General features: G+C 37.8%; 1 protein-coding gene across 1 annotated transcript; it reads left to right on the top strand.

Annotated features, from left to right (window-relative positions):
* Positions 1 to 1,150: 1,150 nt before the first annotated feature.
* On the top strand, positions 1,151 to 15,917 carry LRIT3 (leucine rich repeat, Ig-like and transmembrane domains 3). The gene is made up of 4 exons (XM_005484732.3): positions 1,151 to 1,281; positions 2,542 to 3,020; positions 9,763 to 10,068; positions 11,081 to 15,917. Exons 1-4 carry the CDS (start codon positions 1,166 to 1,168, stop codon positions 12,142 to 12,144), a joined length of 1,965 nt encoding a protein of 654 aa, XP_005484789.2. The 5' UTR covers positions 1,151 to 1,165; the 3' UTR covers positions 12,145 to 15,917.
* Positions 15,918 to 19,296: the final 3,379 nt, after the last annotated feature.

The raw sequence follows: 19,296 nt of genomic DNA, 5'->3' as shown, positions 1-19,296 counted from the left end.
AGAGCTAGACAAGGTGACAGAGGGGCCAGGAAAGACAGAACTGCGAAGTTGTTAGGTTCAATAGCCCCAGATTTTTCTCATGTATTAATTCCTTTCATGAGGTACTTTCCAACAGCTTCCCTTGAAAGTTTTTCAGATTTCAAATATTCTGAGTACTCCATATGGCTATATGACTTGGTATGTGTCCAAAACAAATGTCCATGTTGATATGCTTTGCAAAGTTCTGTTTCTGTGAAGATGTTAGGGTGTCAAAATATCTACACTGACCCCATAGAATCTTCTTTTTGGTTTTAGGGTTTTGAAGGAATTTCAGCATATTTAAAGTATTTTTAAAAATTTGACTGGTAGAACCAAATTAATTTGTAGTAAAGACAGCTTTTGTTTTGTAAGTAGCATGTTTCTTTCTAGTGCTTGTGACTGCACAGCAAATTCTGAAAATGTGTCAAAATGTACCCTAAAGCTTCTCACTTGGGTGGTGCATAAAACTGAGTAAATATTTATGGTAATTTTTCATGAATCAGTCTTATGTTTATGTAGGTCTGATGTTCGATTTTCAAGAAATACCTTTGTCAGTATGAGCAATGGATTTGTTCAGGGTGAAAAAGATGACTGTATAGGTTTAACTTCAACTATTATGTGCGTGTGCACATGCAGTTTGGCTTTGCAGTGTAAAACTTAAAGGATATATGTATTTTTCGCAAAACCCTGTTTTTATGGGATTTTTTAAAAGCTCTGAAATCTAGTCTTCCTATGAATTTGCCATTTTCAGTATTAAAGAAAATGCCATGCAATATCCTCATGGTGTACTAGATTTCCTTCAAGAACTTTGGAACGCTTTATAGACAGTATAATATATGCACTGCCTCTTAGAAGAAAAGAGATATTGTATTACACACTAACTTTACTATCTACACATTGAAACAGCCTTGGAACATGGCTGGATGTGATTTGAAGCAGTGTGCTCTGACAGAGTAAAGAGTGAGTTGCTTTAACTGATGGCATTCAGGATACATTTGAAGGTTAAGCAACCACAGATCTGGGCTAATCTGTTGTAATCTGCTGTTACTAAATGGATGGCTACATTCACATTTGTAGCACACTGCACATGAATGCCCAGGAGTAAAGCTTTCACATTTCTTCATGTCAGTTCTTCTGGGAGGAAGCCATGTATCTGTTTATTTCCTTCTACCTCCTAATGAGTTTTTTTGAAGAAATTAATGGCTTTTGTCCTTCACAATGCACTTGCGTTTACCATGGCAGAAGTGATGGCACTGGAACAAGGTATATATTTTATTATTTGTTATATAGGGCCATTTATAAGAAAAAGTGTTGAAGAAATTGGAGATAACATTCTCAGACATTGCAAATTATTTCTAGCATAGTTGCAATGAAGCATATTTTACATTAGCACTCAATGGCTAACAGCATTCCTGAACAGGAGCAGATGGTGATTATGGCTTTGTACTTAGCAAATAGCTACTCTAAACCTTCATTTTCTGCAGGAGGCAATTTCTTTCTGCTCCATGATGTTCCTACCATTGCAATGTCCTTTCTATTTCTACAAACTAATTTACTAGTGTAAGGATTCTGGTTAAACAAATACAGTAGTTTCTTTTTCTTTTTTTTTTAATCTGCAGTAAATTATGTAAATTTTGATAGTAAGAAGATTAATTTGAAATGTGGTGACCTGGTATTGTCGTGTCAATTTTAGGAGATGCTCTTTGTCATCGCTATTTATTGTCACAGTCTATCTGGAATAAAGCTGCATGAGGAAAAAGTAAAATAGAGGAATAATCTAGAGAGAAGGGGGAGTAAATTAAGGATAGACTTATTGAAAGCAGGGGATCTTTCAAGCTAGTATGTGCATATAATATACCCCAAAGAAATTGTTTCCTGAAATCAAATAACTGAAAATGCTGAGAAATCCCATTTCGATGAAATCATTGTGAGCAGAAAGTTCTTTTCATCTCTGTAAAGCAAGTAATTTGTACATAGACATCAACAAGAGGGCCAGAAAGCTCTTCTTTACTGAATTTTCTTTGGTATATTTAAAATTTTCAGTTGATTCCAAAAGGTAAGTATGGAAAATACTTTGCCTCCTCATCATACAGAAAAATTAGAGATTAGTAATCTGAATTTTGAATTTTAATATTTTTAATTAGGGGCATGCATTTCCCACTTGAGACACATGCATGTATTATTCCTTGTACAATGACTTCTGTCTTTCAGTTGTCAGTAGAGTGAGGGGTGGATAGAGGGTGGTGCTTATATACTTTAGAATAAAGCAAATCTAGGTTTCATGTGAAAGGATCAGTTCTGGTTTGTATTCTTTTTGTCTTTAGAGACTCCATGTTTGTGGAGTTTGTTCAAATTTTAAATGCAGAGGACTGTTCTTGATTTCTGTGTTCTTGGTTCTGGTAGTAGTGTTGCAGAAAGCTACAGCATTTTCATTTAAATCTGAAATTCAAATTTCTGCTAAATAAATGCAAATATGTCTCTCTCCCTCTTTTTTTTTCTTTATTTTTCCTTCCCTGTTGCTAGGTCTGTACTCTGTAATGACCCTGACATGTATGAGATCCCTGTGAATGTTCCTGTGGATACTGTAAAGCTTCGTATCGAGAAAACTGTCATACGAAGGATTCCGACTGAAGCCTTTTACTACCTGGTAGATCTCAAGTACCTGTGGGTCACTTACAACTGTGTAGCCAACATTGATATCAGCAGCTTCTATAACTTGAAACAGCTGCATGAGCTGAGGCTGGATGGTAATCTGCTCTCAACTTTCCCTTGGGAATCCCTGGCCGAGATGCCCAACTTACGGACTCTTGATCTCCACAACAACAAGCTGACCAGCATTCCCGCTGATGCTGGCCGCTTCCTGAGAAACCTCACCTACCTGGACCTATCCAGCAACAAGCTGACCACCTTGCCATCAGACCTCATGGACATTTGGCCCCCCTTCTCAGGAGCTATTGTGTCCAAGAACACAGACATTCTGGTGACACAGAGAGTAATCTTGGGTATGTTGAGCAGCCTGTCTCATTCCTTACCAAAGTATACCTGAACATTAACTTCCAAGTGAAAACAGTTAGGGGACCAGCCTAGGATTCCGGAAAGGGGGTTTTACCCAGGTCACTCTTGTGGTTTGCTCTGTGCTCATTTATTTATTTTCTACTGGTAACAAAAAACCATAATATGAAGATGGTGACCTCCATGTGTGTTGTTACCTCAATGCTATAAAACTGAAGTAAAAGCTGTGAGAATCCAGATTGCAGGAATACAGGCCATTCCCTAGCTATATAAATAGAGGACTTACATTGTGTTTCTGATGACATTTCCCTCATCTTTCTTTGTGTTTGCAACTGTAAGCATGTCCATCTGCAGCTGCTTTTTTCCAGAGGCTCCCAAGCCAAGCAAGCAGTTAGAGCTGATGCTCTTACAAAGCCTGTCCTGTGACCCAATGCTGCAGATGGTGTTGGTGGCTTAGAAGAGGGCAGCTCTGGTCTCCCTGGGACCTCTGCTGACCTTGCGTTACTCTAAAACTGACTGATTATCTTCAAGTTTTTTGCAATTTACATATTGAATATGAGAGAAAATAGGAGTATGATCCCTAATTTGTTCATGATACTTTATTTATTAATATCTAAGATAAGTATTTAAGAATAATTTGGTCAGAATGTTTTTTTTCATAATTTGATCCCCTTCTCTAGCATGCAGTTGCATCAGTTCTGTTTGTGGCATTGTGCTTTATCTGACACTTTATCTCCACTTCCAGGTCTTGCCAGGGTAACCCCTTTCTCTTTTTCAGTCTCAGGCTGGAACAGTTTTATCAATACTGTTCTTCTCTATAACTGTTTACATAGAAGTGCATATTTTGATGTGTTTGTATTGCAGCAGGTGGAAGGGAGGAAAACTATCTGGCTGTATCTACTGCAGTAATTCTATAAGCACAGGTAAAGATCCGTCCTGCATTGTATTGCCCAATATTTCCAGTTTCTTGATCTAAACTCCCATTTGTTTAGCTGGTTTGTTTCACAGCAGAAGCTGCAGCTTGAAACTCTCATTCAGATCATATTTTTTATGAGTAATTTAATAGATGCAAGTAGGCTGCATGGCTTCATAAATATGGTAACTGTAGGCTTGCATGATAAAGGGTTTTGGTTCATTCAGACTTAAAAAAAATAAAAGACTAAAAGCTGTAAAAGTAAGTCCATCTCAGTACTCCTTTCCCTGTCCCCACACTGAAGGCTACAGGAGGCTGTAAAGTGGGAGCTGATTGTGCTAGATCTAATCTTCATAATCTCATGTGGGAGTCCCAGAGATTAACTGGTTTCCTTATCCTACATAGCCCTCACCACTTCAGGCAAAACTAAAGGAACTGAGAAAATAAAAGAACACAAAAATCCACCAAAAAAATCTTAAACCCTCACACACTCTTCTCTCCCCTTAACTCTGGGAATCATCTGCAGGCTTCCTTGGTGCAGGCACTTTTCCAGCCTCCTGTAGTCCTGGCAAACCCTCTGGTGCCAGCATTGAGTTCTTTGAAGGCTTTAGATGTGACCTTTGGACCATTTTCTATTATGAAGTACAGCTGGGTTTTAATACAGGCCTCCACAGAGTTACACACACTGGGTTTAGACAGAACCTTGCTTCTCCTGGTTGTTTTTTTTCCTGTTAGGTGCTAAGGAAGGCTCTGTGCAGCCATTATAGATTTGCACCTGTGAATACAAAATGCCAGGTGGTACTTTCCTTGTGTTACATTGAGTAAATTTACCTTGGGGTAAGCTGTGAATCAATTAGCTGAATTTTTTTTTTTCATGGGCATGATAGTTTTCCTATGGGGGTGTTTTCTTATTCACTATAAAGTTTCTCATGTAGCAAGCAGTCAGACAGTGCTTGCTACATAGAAACTTTATAGTGAACAAGAAAACATCCCCTTTCTCTGGAGATTAGAAAGTGCCGTGCTCTTTATGAAGTGGGTTATTTTGACAAATTTATTTAGACTCCATTTGGTATTAGTGCTTCCTTTCTGATGGCCCTCCTTTCTCCGCTGGGCTTGCTGGAGAAAGAAGTGCATCCCACAGATATCCTCCTCCTCCTCTGAGCCAGATAGGAATCACAGAGATATGTGGTCAGGAAGGACCAAGCCTACAGGGATACAGGTCCGGAGGAGCTGAGCCATTCTGGTAAAGTCAGTGCTGTTCTTAAAGCTGTGGCCAGAGCACCCCAGAGCTTCCCATGGGCACCTCCTCCAGTGCTTATCTGTCTGTCAGGGTAGTGAGAAAGTTTCTTCTAATATCTAACCTCAATCTCCCTTACTGCAAACTAAGCTGATTACCTCTTGTCCTACAGGGCATGGGCATACAGAAAAACTAATCATCTCTTATTGTAAGCTTTCATAGGTTTTCCTTCCCTGCTTGCCATCCTAACTAACCACACCATTTCTTTCACCAGCTTCTAATATAATGTGGAAGTTTTTGTGGATTTTTTGCTTGTTTGCTTGGTTGGTTTTTGTTTGAGTTGGGTTTTTTTTAATTTGGTTTGGTTTTGTTGGGTTTTTTCATTTGTTTAGTTTGGCTTTTTTTTTTTCCTGTGTGTGGTATTTTCATTTTCTTTTCATTTTCTACCGTAGTTACTCGTTCCCTTTGGACACCTTTAGGTTGAAAAAACGTTTCTCTTAAAATGAGATGCCCACAATTCCATGCTTTGATGTTCAAGAGTGTTCTGTGTGCTCCAGCCACTCTCTGGGGGAGCATTCAGCCTGACCTGTGTACCTGCATGGAATGATCACTGCAGCCAGAACTCTGCTGGAAGCTGAATCCCATTTCCCAGAGTAAATAAATGCTGTTTTTGTCTAGTCAGGGAACACAGCAGTTGGATTCTAATTTGTATAATCAATTATGAGTTGAGCTGTCTTTGCTCCTGGTTCTGGCAAAACAAGATTGTCATGTGCATGTAATTAACAAGATCAAAAACAGCAAGGCCCTAAACTCATATGTTTGTGCAAATGTATTTTTAAATTTTTTTAATACCAGGAGGCAATTTTATATTCAGTGACTTGACTGAGCAAGACAGTTTCTTGAATGAGAAAGTTCAGGTTCCCCATGTTTACTTCAAGGACTCTTGGAGGAGCCAAAGGTTACTTTTGCTAGAGGACTGGAATGTTGACATCTCCTTATTCCAGTTCATCATCTCTGTACTAAGAGGTTTGGGGTTTTTAGCTACTTCCCACTGTATGATGTTCCTCTGTGTGTGCACTATGCTAAATGAAAGAGGCTTGGGGAATGATTCTTGGCCCTTTGGCCAAGTCACTCCCGCTGGCTCTTACCCACACAGTTTAGGTGCAGCTCTCTTTAAAGCTGGCTGTCTGTTCCACACTTTGTAACATTTAGCCCTTGGTTCTCTGTGGGCTCTACAGGATGCTGCAGTGACTCTCAAATGTAATTCTGGGAATGGGGGTGTTTTTTATTAAGGGTAACCTGCCTGAAGTTATGTAAGAATTGCATTGGAAATCATTCATCTTTTGGATGATTTCAGCTTTTGGAATATGAAATAGCAGGGATATGTTGTATACCTGAAGGGCTGCCAGACATGCAGAATAGTTTGGAGGTACAAAACCTGCTGCACTTGCTTTGGGGGAAACAACAGGATAGAGAGAGCCATCCTTGGTGTGGTCTCATCCACAAGCCTTCCAGTGAGCAACCCCTGGAGTGCCAACTGTCCCTGGACCCGTGTCTGGCTTTGTCTTGGAAAGTGCCCTTTGGAACAGCTCAGAACAGAACTGTGGAGTGAGCTGAAAATTCAACAGTGCAAATGACTGGGGGACCAGTGTGTGAATTCCTCTGGCTCTCATGGTTACCTGGAGCCACAGCCTGATACTTTGATCCAAACCACAACTACATTTCAGCACTGGCTGCTGTACAGAGATTTACATTTCTGGCAGGAATGACAGCAGTAGCATTTTCCATATGGTGGATTCTAGTGAGTCATTGAGAGGAACAGAAGAGTCCAGTATTTGACAGAGTGGCAGTTATGGGAGCTCTTGCCTCTGTTGCATGCAGAGGTGCAAAAAATTTGGAATACTGCAGGTCCATCAGGCTCCTCCCACCTGTTAAGCTGAGCCAGTGGGCAGATATTGCTTTTCCTGAAACTATTCCCTTAGCAATTGCCATGTGGGGAAAATGCTGTGACACAGTGTTGGATATGGAATTTACTCTTTAGAACCATGGATCAAAATGTGTACGTTCAGTTGGAAAGAGCCTAGGGTAGGCTGGCCCAAGCTGTGGTGACTATTTCTATCAGCCCAAAACTGGAATAGTTTACATCTTGCTATTTTGCAGCAACTAAAAATCAGTGTGTTACACAAGTTTGGTTACTGATTAACAAAGGAAATTTTGCTCATAGCTAAAGTCCATATTGACACAGCCCAGGGAAACCCTGCTTACTGAGGAGACTACTAAGATGTGCATGCACAGGCACACATATGCATAAGTTTGCCATTGTACGTGCAAGCATACATATGAATGTGTGAGAGTAAATATAAAATATGCTAAATCTGGAATAAAGGGTTTCAGAGCAATTTATAATTAATAATTAATATTAAAATAGCACTGCATTGGTATATCACAGTGCATAAATATTTATCAATGTTTGTTTTACCTTGGCTAGTATTTCTTTCTCAGATCAAAAAGCTGTCTTGATGTTTCTACAAAAGAATCCAGGGTTTATAAAGATACTCTCTTTCCTCAGACATGTGTACCATCAGAGATTTACCATTATTTTAATTTTTACTTCTTAAGAAATGTTTTCTTTTATTAAAGCTCCCTAATATTTTCAGTTTTCTAATTCTGCCCTCCCCCCCCCCTTTTAACCTTTTCTTTATTCTTTCACGTGTTTGCTTTCACTTCTAACATCTTGTCAGCACAAACTGTTGAATGAAGTTCAAAATGCCCCTTGTAGCTTGGAAACTAGGTTTACATTCACATTTCTGTTCTCTTCAACACTAGCTGAAGTATGATGAAATTCAGTGTTTTATCTTGCTTCCAACTCAATAATGCTTTCATCCTTTCATATTTAGAATTCACATAACTGAGAAGATGAGCACAAGTAGTTACATATCTGTGCCTGATTGAGCAGAATTTCTGTGAGCACAAGCAGCTGATGTACTTAGATATAGAAAACACTTGGATAGTATCTTTTCTCCTTATGAATATGTATGTGGAGTTCACAGGCAAAATTTTTATGTTTTGGAGATTTTTTTGAGGAAAAGCAGTTGCTGCTTTCCTCACTTTCCTTTGACTTCTCCTTCTCTGTTCCCCAGAAACAATAAGTAGTGAATAGATGTAAAATCTCCTCTGTCTGGAAGGGATGAAATTGGATTGTGATGTCAAAGTCATGGAATCTCTTCAGGTCAAGTGTTGTTTTAAAGAGCAGAGATTAATAGGGGTTTACCATAGTTTTAACCAATCACTACCATTGTGCTTAAAATAACCTAATCTTGGTCTGGTCATAAAAGGAAGAAGTAGTTAAATATTCATGTATTCTTTCATCTGCAGGTTTTTCCAGAGCAACCCATCATTTTTCCAATAGCTGTTTTGATGATTCTTAAAATTACACTCTGAAAAATATTTGCAGGTGTTCAGGGCTCTTTTTTCTTTCAACACTGGTTTGACTTATATGACTTGTTTATTGTACTGATCAGTAAATTCAGTAGTGAGGAGTCCTTGCATCCCTTATTTCAGACCATAAGTTTTGTTTATTAGTAGTACTTGGAGAAAATGAGAACGGCATATTCAAAAGTATGAGTCCAATAGGAAAATAATTGAACTCCTGAGTGATATGCTGTGTCATATTTTTACCTGGTGAAGTCACTGTTACTCTATGAAAGTCAACATAGTGGGGCAGCTGAAGATTTAGACTGATATTTCTCAGAAATGGTTATTCTCTTCCAACGTCATAAATTCACAAAGAGGGAAAAGGTTCTAATTAATATACTGGAAGCAAGAAGCAAATGTTATTGGCTCTGACAAAAGAGAGATAGGGTTCTTGTGTGCCATCATAAGAATATTGTAGTCACTATGGTGTTTTGTTGTCCTTCCTATTTTCTACTCCTCTGTTATTCTTCTTGAATATATTTCAGAGGCTGTAGTGAAGCCAACTTCTAACAATACTGGTGGTTCAGAGCCAGATAAAAATTTTGTTGGCCTAAAACTTTTTCTCCTTAGCCTTTATCCCTTTTTCTCAAGGGGCAGAGATGTTGGTGTAAGCTCTAAACCCTTAAATCATTGTATTTTCCTCAAGCATTGAAAAAAGGGTCAGGGAAGGTCAAGCTGTAAGAGTCTAAAGGAGAACTAAGAGGAGAGGAGAGTGACACGAAGCAAAGAGAAGCTGTCTTTCCAGGAGGCACAGACAGGTGAAAATGTATCATCAGTCTTAAGACATCTTTTCAAAGTGGTCTTAAATGTGGTAGATAAATAGCAAAGTTAAGCACGGGTAATGCCAGCACATCACTAAGCTCCTGTAGACTTCTGTGAAGTTGTCTAGTTTAATAAACATTCATACTGTTCTCCCTAACCTCTGAGAATTCCCCCACCAATCAGCTGAACAAAAAACACAAGTTGAAAGAGAAAAGATTAGCTCACAATAGGTCCAGGGTTGTCCTTGATTGTATTTGGTGATAGTCATGTGTCATACTGTAATCACAATATCCATGTACTGACTGCCAACTTTTTTTTTCTTTCCCCACTTCCCTTCTTGCCTCAGGTTTTCAGGATAACCCATGGTTTTGTGACTGCCGCATTTCAAAGCTAATTGAATTTTCCAAAATTGTGGACACCTCCATTGTACTTCTTGATCCATTGGTTTCATGTAGTGGACCTGAGAGCCTGGCAGGAATCTTGTTCCAGAGAGCTGAGTTAGAGCAGTGTCTTAAACCATCGGTGATGACCTCAGCAACAAAAATCACCTCCCCGCTGGGCAGCAACGTCCTGCTACGCTGTGACGCCACGGGGTACCCAACGCCACAGCTCACTTGGAGTAGGTCAGACAATATTCCAGTCAACTACACAGGTATAACTGCTCTTTTATAGGAAATGGGAGAACCAAAAATTGTTGGGTTGCTTGTGCTTTGAGATCACTGTAATGAGTAACAACGGACCATGTGTTGTGTCAAGCTGGAAATCGTATCTGTGCAACAGCTGTTAAGAGATTCTCTGTCTAGTTCTGGGTCTTGCCATATCCAGCAGACTCTTTCGGTTGTGGATGTGATCTGTTACCAGAACAATGTGTGTGGAAGTGAGAAATGGATGAAGTGGGGGAAGGATAAAGGGAAATGGAGTTTGGGTTAGTTGGACCCTAACTCAGAAGCTAGAAAGGAGAGTTTTTTGCTGGAACCTCTGTTTAAAAATATTCATGTTAAAAAGGCCAGTGAGGCCATAACTGAGCAACTTAAAACTCAGCATTATAAACATAAAATTTTCCAAATTCATGTTTTCTGTGTGCAAAGGATGCAAGGCATCGTCTGATGTCATTCTAGCTGCTATGACAGATACTTAAGCAGTAACTTAAATGTAAAAAATGCTACTTGCTAATGCCAAGTAGTCAGCAGTTATCATAAGTCTGATGAAGGTAAGAGAACTGAAATATCTTAGGACAAAGGAAATTTCCAATGGAATTTTAAATGGGTAGCATGATAAGTGTCACAGGAAGTCAGTGGGTCTTCTATTTAAGAGTCAATAGGAGCTTTAAGACATTTGATTTCGCTTTATGTGGTTTTGTTTTTCTTAGTGAAATTACAAACTGTATTCTAATTACTCTAGACATTTATTTCCATTTTGACCCAAGCTGAGCACTTTTATTTAATAATAGAGTACAGCTGGGAATTCCATAGTTTATTTTGGAAATTTAGTTTGGGTTTTGTTTTTTTTTTTTTGCTGTTGTGTTTTTTTGACTGCTTGTGTTTAATTTTTAAAATTTTCATACATGTAATTCCTTCTGGCAGGAAGGTAAGGAGTATTCTAATAATATTTACTTCCTCTTTACTTCCCATTCATGATGTTTTACTCTTTGCATTTTCCCATAGTAATTCAAGAAACTCCTGGAGAGGGTGTCAGGTGGTCCATAATGAGCTTGACAGGAATTTCATACAAGGACGCAGGAGAATACAGATGTAAAGCCAAGAACTTGGCAGGAATGTCAGAAGCTGCTGTGACTGTCACAGTGGTTGGTGTAGTTACTACAACTGTGTCACCACAGAAGTTTGGGAGGAAGCCAGAGGCTGAGAGGCAGAATACAACTCAGGAGGAATCCAAGCAGGAACCCAAGAGGACAACCACACCTCTTCCCATCACATCGACCACCACAGCTCTGGTGAGCACTGAAACATCAACCAGCATGACTTTTACTGACAGGAAGCAATCCAGGCTCATGCTAGATGGAAAGAAAGTTTCAAAGGCAGTGACAAATGGAAACAGAAAGCAGATTGGAGAGTTAAGCAAGAAAGGTGAGGGTACTCTATTGAGTGCAGCAGGTATGGCTGAGCAAAATGTTACTGTGAAGAACCTAAGGGTGATCAGTGAATCTGATGAAAGAGTGACCTTAACTTGGAAAACTGTCAATGCCACAGGCAATTCTGCTGTGACTGTGTTATACTCCAAGTATGGTGAGAAAGATATGTTGCCTCTCAGCACAGATTCTAACAAAAACAAAGTCACAATCGATGGTTTGCAACCTAGTACTCAATATATGGCATGTGTGTCACCCAAAGGCGTGCCACCTACAAAAGAGCAGTGTGTTGTTTTCTCCACTGATGGGTTAAATGAAGAAAGCAGCTCTGAGTTTTCCATTCTGATAGTGGGCAGCAGTGCAGCATGTGTGGTTGTTTTACCTTTGATATTTTTCTTACTCTACAAAGTTTTGAAACTTCATTTGAAACCAAAATCTGCAAAGGAAGCTGAACTTGCAAAAGAGACTTATGTGCAATTTGAAACACTGTCGCTGAAGCCTCGAACACTGGGTGCAGGAGACCAGCTCTGGGCACGGAGGTACACGGATGAGTCAGAAAGACTTCTCCTTTGCTCTAGGTCAAGCATGGATTCTCAAATGACCTTCAAAAGTGAGGGCTCCAGGTCTGAGTATCTGTGCTGAACATGGGTCAGGGTGGAGATGAAATAAATAATAGGTAAAATTAATTCAAAATGGTGATGCTGTGTCTGGAAGCAGGTTGATGCTAGATGGTGGTCAGAATACATTATCTGATGTAATAGAGTCTTACTGGGTGGTGGTGGGTAGGAGGGGGAATAGAAGAAAAATGTTGCCTGTTTATTTTCTTATTTTTTATGTTTGTGATTTTGGATGTGAAGGAGTGATGTTCTTCCAAAGAAAAATACAGCGTGAAATGGCTCTATGGTTAGATATTTTTTGATTTTATTAAAACATTTCTGTTTTCTCTCATTTTACCATATGATGTGCTAGTGGCATGTATGAAACATGAATCACAATCTTCTCAAAGTTGATGTACTTCAACATAATAGGAAAACAGTTTTAACTACTTCTATTGTGATCAAAACTTTATTTGAATCTACAGCTTTTCTTGTATCTTGGGTTGAAGTAGTCTCAGTCCAGACAGAAGTCACAGTTTATGGGCTCTTGAGAGGTACAATACACATCTTATTGTCATTTTGCAGATGTTGCCCTCTTGCAGAAGGGCAAAGAAGCTTCTTTAGTGTCCTGAAGTAACTAATTAAGTTAACTTACTTCAGATGATCTTATTGCAGAATCTCAGCCTTAGAATTTACTTGGATGTGTCTGTCTATATACCTCAATTTCAGAAACCTCTGTACAGAAAATTCTGTGGTACTGTGTAATACAACACACACTCTTATATGTAAATATATGACACAGATATTGCACAGTATTATGTACTACACTGCAGTAATATAATACCTTTTGATATAAAGTAAGAGGAATTTTTGTCCTTGGGACATGTTGGATGTGAAGTTTAATGAGCATAGTGAAAATTAATTGTGAATGTGCTTCACCATGTTTAAAAATCAGAAATTAATAGTAACAGTGAATTCAGGATTGCCTGTTAATGATAATAATGAATAGTCTATTCTGAGGCTGCTTTTTTTAATGCCTAAAATAAATAAGAGAACTTTTGTTGTTCTAAGTTCAGATATTATATTTAGAAGTATGTATGAATTGTGAGCCCTGATTTTTCCTGAAAATTACAGCTGTGTTGTTTTCTTGGACTTTTCTATGCCTAGAGGAACTGTTTGTTTTGCTAGGAAACTGGGAATTGACATTTTCCAGAGGGAGAAATATTACTCAAAGGTTCAAACCAAAGCTCAGTTTGTCAGCTTCAAAACAGTAGCATTTCTCGTTGTCACTAATGTAGGATGAAGTTTTGCACGCTGGAATGCTGACGAGCTTGTCTTATAAGGCATAGCTTAGTGAGAGGTGTCAAAAAGGCTCTGATACAAAATCATGGCAGGAAATGAACACACTGAAAAATCTCTGTAGCACCTCCACCATGGTGTCCAGTGACCAGGATTAGTAGAATGAGTATTTGAGACTATAGGAGCTGTAATAAGGAAGCAGGTGGGATGTTCAAAAGTGCAAAATTAGCTTGCCTACTTAGATTGACCTTTGGTGTTCCTTTCTATGTTACAAGCATGTGTGATTAAAAATCAGTCTTTCTTCTTTTTCCATGAATAATTTTGATTGCAATGAAAGTGGTTTTATCTTTCTAAGCTATTTAACTTTGACAGATTTGCTCTTTTTTCTTTTTTAATTTAGGATTTTTTAGGGAAAAGAGATTCTAGGTGTGTCAAAACCAAGGTTCATCTGACACGTTAATGACAAACCAGGTTTGTGCAGGACCTGAAGTGTTACAATATTTGCCTTCTATTCTCCTGATAGATGGTATAGTTGGTAGTTGTTGAAGGTTTTTTGTTAATGAGAACAATTGTTTTGACTTTTCTTTTTTCCCTGGAGAGTATTTGGTTTCAGGTTTCAAAGCTCTAAGTCTGATTCTGCAGTTCACAATTAATATCATGTGACTTGCAGGTATCACACTGAGGTGGTACACAGTTCATTGGAGAGAGCTCACTTGGGAATGTTAAACCGTTGGGTTTGACTAATCCTTGTGGAATTAGCATGCCCTGAAGTTAGAAACTAATCTCTGGCCACATGGGCTATCAGTGTATCAAAGATGAAATTTACTATCAAGAGCATGTTCTTTCAAGAAAACGTTATACCTTATTTTTTCCACAGTTCTTGTGATAAAAGAGTTACATAATCCAGACATACTTCTGTAACCCATGTCAAAACACCAAATGTGCTGGGTAATTTTGGCAGGAATTTGACATATAGGGCAAATCAAATAATAAAGACATTTACACTATCACCTAGAATTGGTTTAATTAAAAATGCTCAAGAAATACTTTGCTAACAGATGTAATTTTTAATGTCAATTGTTAATGATGGAACCATTGTGAGATAGATTTTGTCACCCATAACCATTTGTATAATGTCTTCTGAAATGCAGCACTGGATCAAGCATTGGTGTGAACAGTAAGGACTATAATCTATGTAGGAAAATTCTGAGAGATTTTAGCCTGTGTTTATGTGTCGCCTTTCATATATTTTGCACTTTGTTTTCCAAATTCATCCTGCTTTTCCCAAAAAGGTTAGACATCTTTTTATACATTACCTACAATGTGTGTGTCAAATCTGGATGACTAATGAAATAACTGAGTAATGTGAGCTGAATTCTAAGTAAACCTAATTTTTACTTAGTGTTTTAGTGAGCATAGTACTTATCATAATACTTTTTAGTACTTTATCATATTAAATCATAGTCTTGGCTTCAATGTGCACTTACTAAGCCAAACTTAAGGCATCTGTGCATCTATTTTAGTCTTTGCCATTACTCACAATGGGCTTTATATTCCTTGCACCATCATCAGAGTGTCATACTTTTCTCAGGGAGGCAATTAAGAGAGAGAACTCTTTAATGTGTAACATGAGAATGTCTGTAATAGCAAAAGCATTCACACTTGGACTATGTCTAAGGGGCTAAACAAAGGACATTTCAAACTCAATACCTTTTCAAAGAAGTAAGTAAACCAGAAGTTGTTTTCATGTGAAAATAAAATATTGTTTTTGTACAAGGCAGTGTGTATGCCTGACCCTTTCATCTTTGTTTATAGCTTTAGACAACATGTGATGAGTGTAGCTGTGGGGACAAAAGATTCAAAAAACTTGAATCTTCATGACAACAGATGAAATTTCAAAATGAACTTTTAGAAAAACATCTAACTGTGTGTAGATTGGAAGCCTGCTGACCTGGGTGCCTTCTCTCACAGAATTCATTGCATTGTTCTAGGTGTTATAGGAAGCCACAGAAGCTCCAGGTCAGCATTGTCACGTTCCTTTGTTGAAAATGAGAAGTTCTCCAAAGAACAGATGCTTTCTTTTTTATCTACCAATCAGAGATCTCTTCAGAATGGAGGCACAAATAATGTGTCATTTTTATATATCTGAAAGACTCCCTTGCTAAACAGAGGAAAATCAAGCTGAAATATCAGTCTGAAACAGCGTGTATGAAGATTGTTTTCTATTTTAACAAAGCTGTATTTTTCATAGGTGTTCAAGATGGGAATAATTTCAATCAAAAAGGCAGAAAGCAGCCATGAACAAAAGGATATAATATTTTCCAATATAGAAGTAACTGCACTTTTCTCCATTTTCTATTTTTTATGAAATAACATCCTAACCTAGTGTTTTAAAAAAGAATGTAAAATTGCTGTAGCAAGATCAATAGCACCTGCCGAGTATATATATTAAGTATATTTGTTCTAACTTGAGGTCTGGTATTTCTGAAAGACCCTTGATTGACTTAAGAGTATTATGAAAGGAGCTGAGTGTACAAACAACTACAACTAACCTCTCATAATAATGGAGTACCAGTTTAGTGACAGTGTATGAATGTCTGCATTTTGCAGAAGGGGATCTGACAAGAAAATACTTTATTCTAAAGCGTGATGAGCTGTCAAATATTTTACTGAAATATCTTCTTTTCTAAGGAGGAGACAAAGGAATTTGTAGTTTCTTGGGTTTTGGGGTATTTTGGTGGGGTATGTGGTTTTTTTTTAAGATTTTTTTTTTGTTATGGTCATTGAAAAGTTCAAGCAAATTCTTCTAAGGCCTCTGGTATAGGCTGCTGGCACTTGAGAATGCTACTGGACTAGATGGAAAATAAGAACAATCCAAAATGACAATTACTAGTATATTTGGTGGAACTCTAGTTTAAATTCAATATGTTGCTTGTTTGGTCAAGTAAATGAATACTTTGTTGTTTTTATCTTTTTTTTTTAGTATTTTTCTTCCTTTAGACATACAGTTGAAGACAACCTCCAGCATCCTCAGACGAATTTCTCTAATACTTCAAAAAGTAAATTCATTAACAAATCTCTAGATCAGGTTCTTGCTTGACTCTAATTTATTCTTTCGAGTTTAGTGGAAAGAATTTATAATAAGAATTTATTATATTTAAAGAAAGAATTTATAATATTAAAATAAATTATAATAATAATTTATAATATTTATAATAAATTATAAGAAAATTTATTCTTTCGAGTTTAGTTTCCTCTTTTTGGAAAAGAGAAACAAAACACTATGTATATTCTACTTTGTAGTATTTTCCAGTCTCTAAAACAGTCACACCTTTGTTGAAGAAGAAGGAAATTAAATCCAATACTCATAAATACTGGTATTTGTAAGAACCTGATTTAATTAATGATGATGAAATCTAATGCCATGTGCTGATTGGATGGACTACTGAGTCATGTGTCTTGAATTTTTTCCTGCTAATATTTGGCCAATTGCTTGAGACTCCAAAATAACTTGGATCAATTATATTTTTTTGTTTTATAGCCCAGTCCCTTGTGTTTAAGATCATGTGGAAGTTAAATGATAGAGAGAGAAAGAAGGCAATATAAGCATACAGTAAACAGACAGCTAAATGGCATGGCAAACTAAAGTCAGAATAATATTACTATCTTTTAATGTTATTTTTCTCTTTGCATAGAGCTTTCTTCAATGCTAAACTAATCCTGCAGTGCATTGCTTGTTTCAGATTGCACATGAACAACATTATCTGTATTTTTCCAGAGCATGCTCTCAGGTCTTGAGTGACCTGTTCTGGTTTCTCACTGATTCTCCAAAAAAGAATATACTTGGTATTTCTTTTCTCCCCTACAGAAGTGACATGGTGGAGGGATTTGCTCCTGCTGAAGCATGAATATGAAAATATGAATTGTGACACTCCTGTTTGTTCTGAGCATCATGTTTCATAGCTGAGGATTAGAGAAAGTAATGCTATCCTAAATTTAATTTGCCATTCTCTGTAGCTGGCTGCTTATTGTACTCTTATCTTGTACCTTTCTCCCTCTGTGATTTAACTTGCACACGAACTTAGGCACAGCACCTTGCAATTGTACTGTTTGCTGCTGTGTCTGGATCAATATCTCCAAAGCACTCAGTTCCTGGAGTTCTGTGTCAATCATTCTGGGTTCAGCCTAAAATATGAGCACAGCATTTTTGAATAGAAGATTGTGCTAAATTACTTCTCAACATGAGGGAAGGAACTCTCTAGAATGGTGGAGGCATGTTTTCAGACACAAAAGTGCTGTTTATTTGTTCCTTGCTTGAGCATTCTTTACTCTTTGACAGAGGAGCATACATTCCCTTTGGATAGAGTAATCAGCAGCAAAAACAAGGAAAGAAGCATTTTTCGCAAGGCAGAAAAAGAATGGTCTTTGTTCTGGTCAGGAAAAATGATTGAATAGACATTGTATCCAGTAGCTATATGAAATATTTCTTTCAGTCTGTAACAGGAATTCATGAGGAGAGGTAAGTAATAAAGTCCCTTGTTCATTGATAGAAAAGTGACATTTTCTTGTGCCTCTGATAAGGATTTAACACTAGAGAATGCCTGAAAGTGGACTGGCAGAGATAAGAGTTTGGCTGGTCACAAGGTGATTAAGTTTTTGGTTTCTCACTACTGAAGATTCAGAGATTTAGAAATGAAATCTGAATCAAATTATATGAGAGAAAAAAGAGTAATTCTTAAAGCTCATTGACCTGCATAAAGAAACTAGAGGAATGGTCCTGAAAATTCTTTTAAGGGGTGATCAGCCAGAAATTGTGCCAAAAAAAGGAATAATGTTAACTGCTCTTTTTGAAATAAAATCCCAGAAAAGCCCAGAATTGGTGGATGAACATTTAGAGAGGTGCTCAGTATAAGCAGAAGACAGAAATGGTAGATTTGTGACTGGAACAGGAAACAAGAATTTTTATTGTAACTATCTATGTGCAAGTCTGCCTTGAAGTTGTGTACTAAACTGGCACTTGATCAAACACAGATTCTAAACTAACCAAAAGGCTGTGGTGGAGGGGAATGCATGAGAAGCAAGGGAGATTCCTACAGAAAACACACAAGTAAGGTTAAGTAAAGAATAAAAACACTCTGCTGAACAGTATGCAATGCCCTGAGTGGAAGGACCTCATCCTCCAATTGTTTGGCTTATGGGCAAGACCTGAGAGGAGAAAGAATAGTAACAATTCACCAGTTCCAGTAATGGATCCAGGAAAGATCTTCAGTAGAGTTTAGAGAAATCTGACCTGGGGGATAAAAGACTCTATTATTGTACATGATTTTTTCACCATACTTGATATGAATTCATAAGCTGAGGTAGCTACTTTGCAACAAGACCTGTGGATAGGGAAAACCTAGGCTGAAGGACAGAAGAAGAGTCTGCATAGGAAAGGAGCTGCAAGATTGACACCTTTGTCATCAATGGAATCTAACTGATCTGTAAAAATTAGATGGGCCACATGTTAAGTGGGAAAAGCTAGGCCAGTGTTTGATAACAGCTGGCAGATAGAAAGGTAGTTGAAGTGAACTTGGACAGTGCTGCTGCCTGAATGATTGTCAGTCTCACTGTGTAGAATACTGAAACTGAAGAGAGAAATAAGCTATGTAGGTGATGCACTCTTATTAGATATGTTACATTCAAAACACACCTTGCACATCTTTCTGATCCTTCCCAGTTATAGTTCTGGGCAGAATGAATTAACAAAACTTTAACTATGGAAGCCCATTACAGTACAAATAGCTTGTGATTCATCAAAAGGGCAGGGGGATAGGCCTGGAGGAAGTTGAAATCAAATGTCACTACCTAAAAATATAGCTGAAATGATGAGATTTCTTCCTCTGATTAATGTTTGGAG

This window comes from Zonotrichia albicollis, chromosome 5 (assembly GCF_047830755.1).
Source record: "Zonotrichia albicollis isolate bZonAlb1 chromosome 5, bZonAlb1.hap1, whole genome shotgun sequence".
In the NCBI taxonomy this organism is placed as follows: Eukaryota; Metazoa; Chordata; class Aves; order Passeriformes; family Passerellidae; genus Zonotrichia; species Zonotrichia albicollis.
The sequence above is the reverse complement of the archived record's forward strand: the minus strand, read 5'-3'. Positions and strand labels throughout refer to the sequence as shown.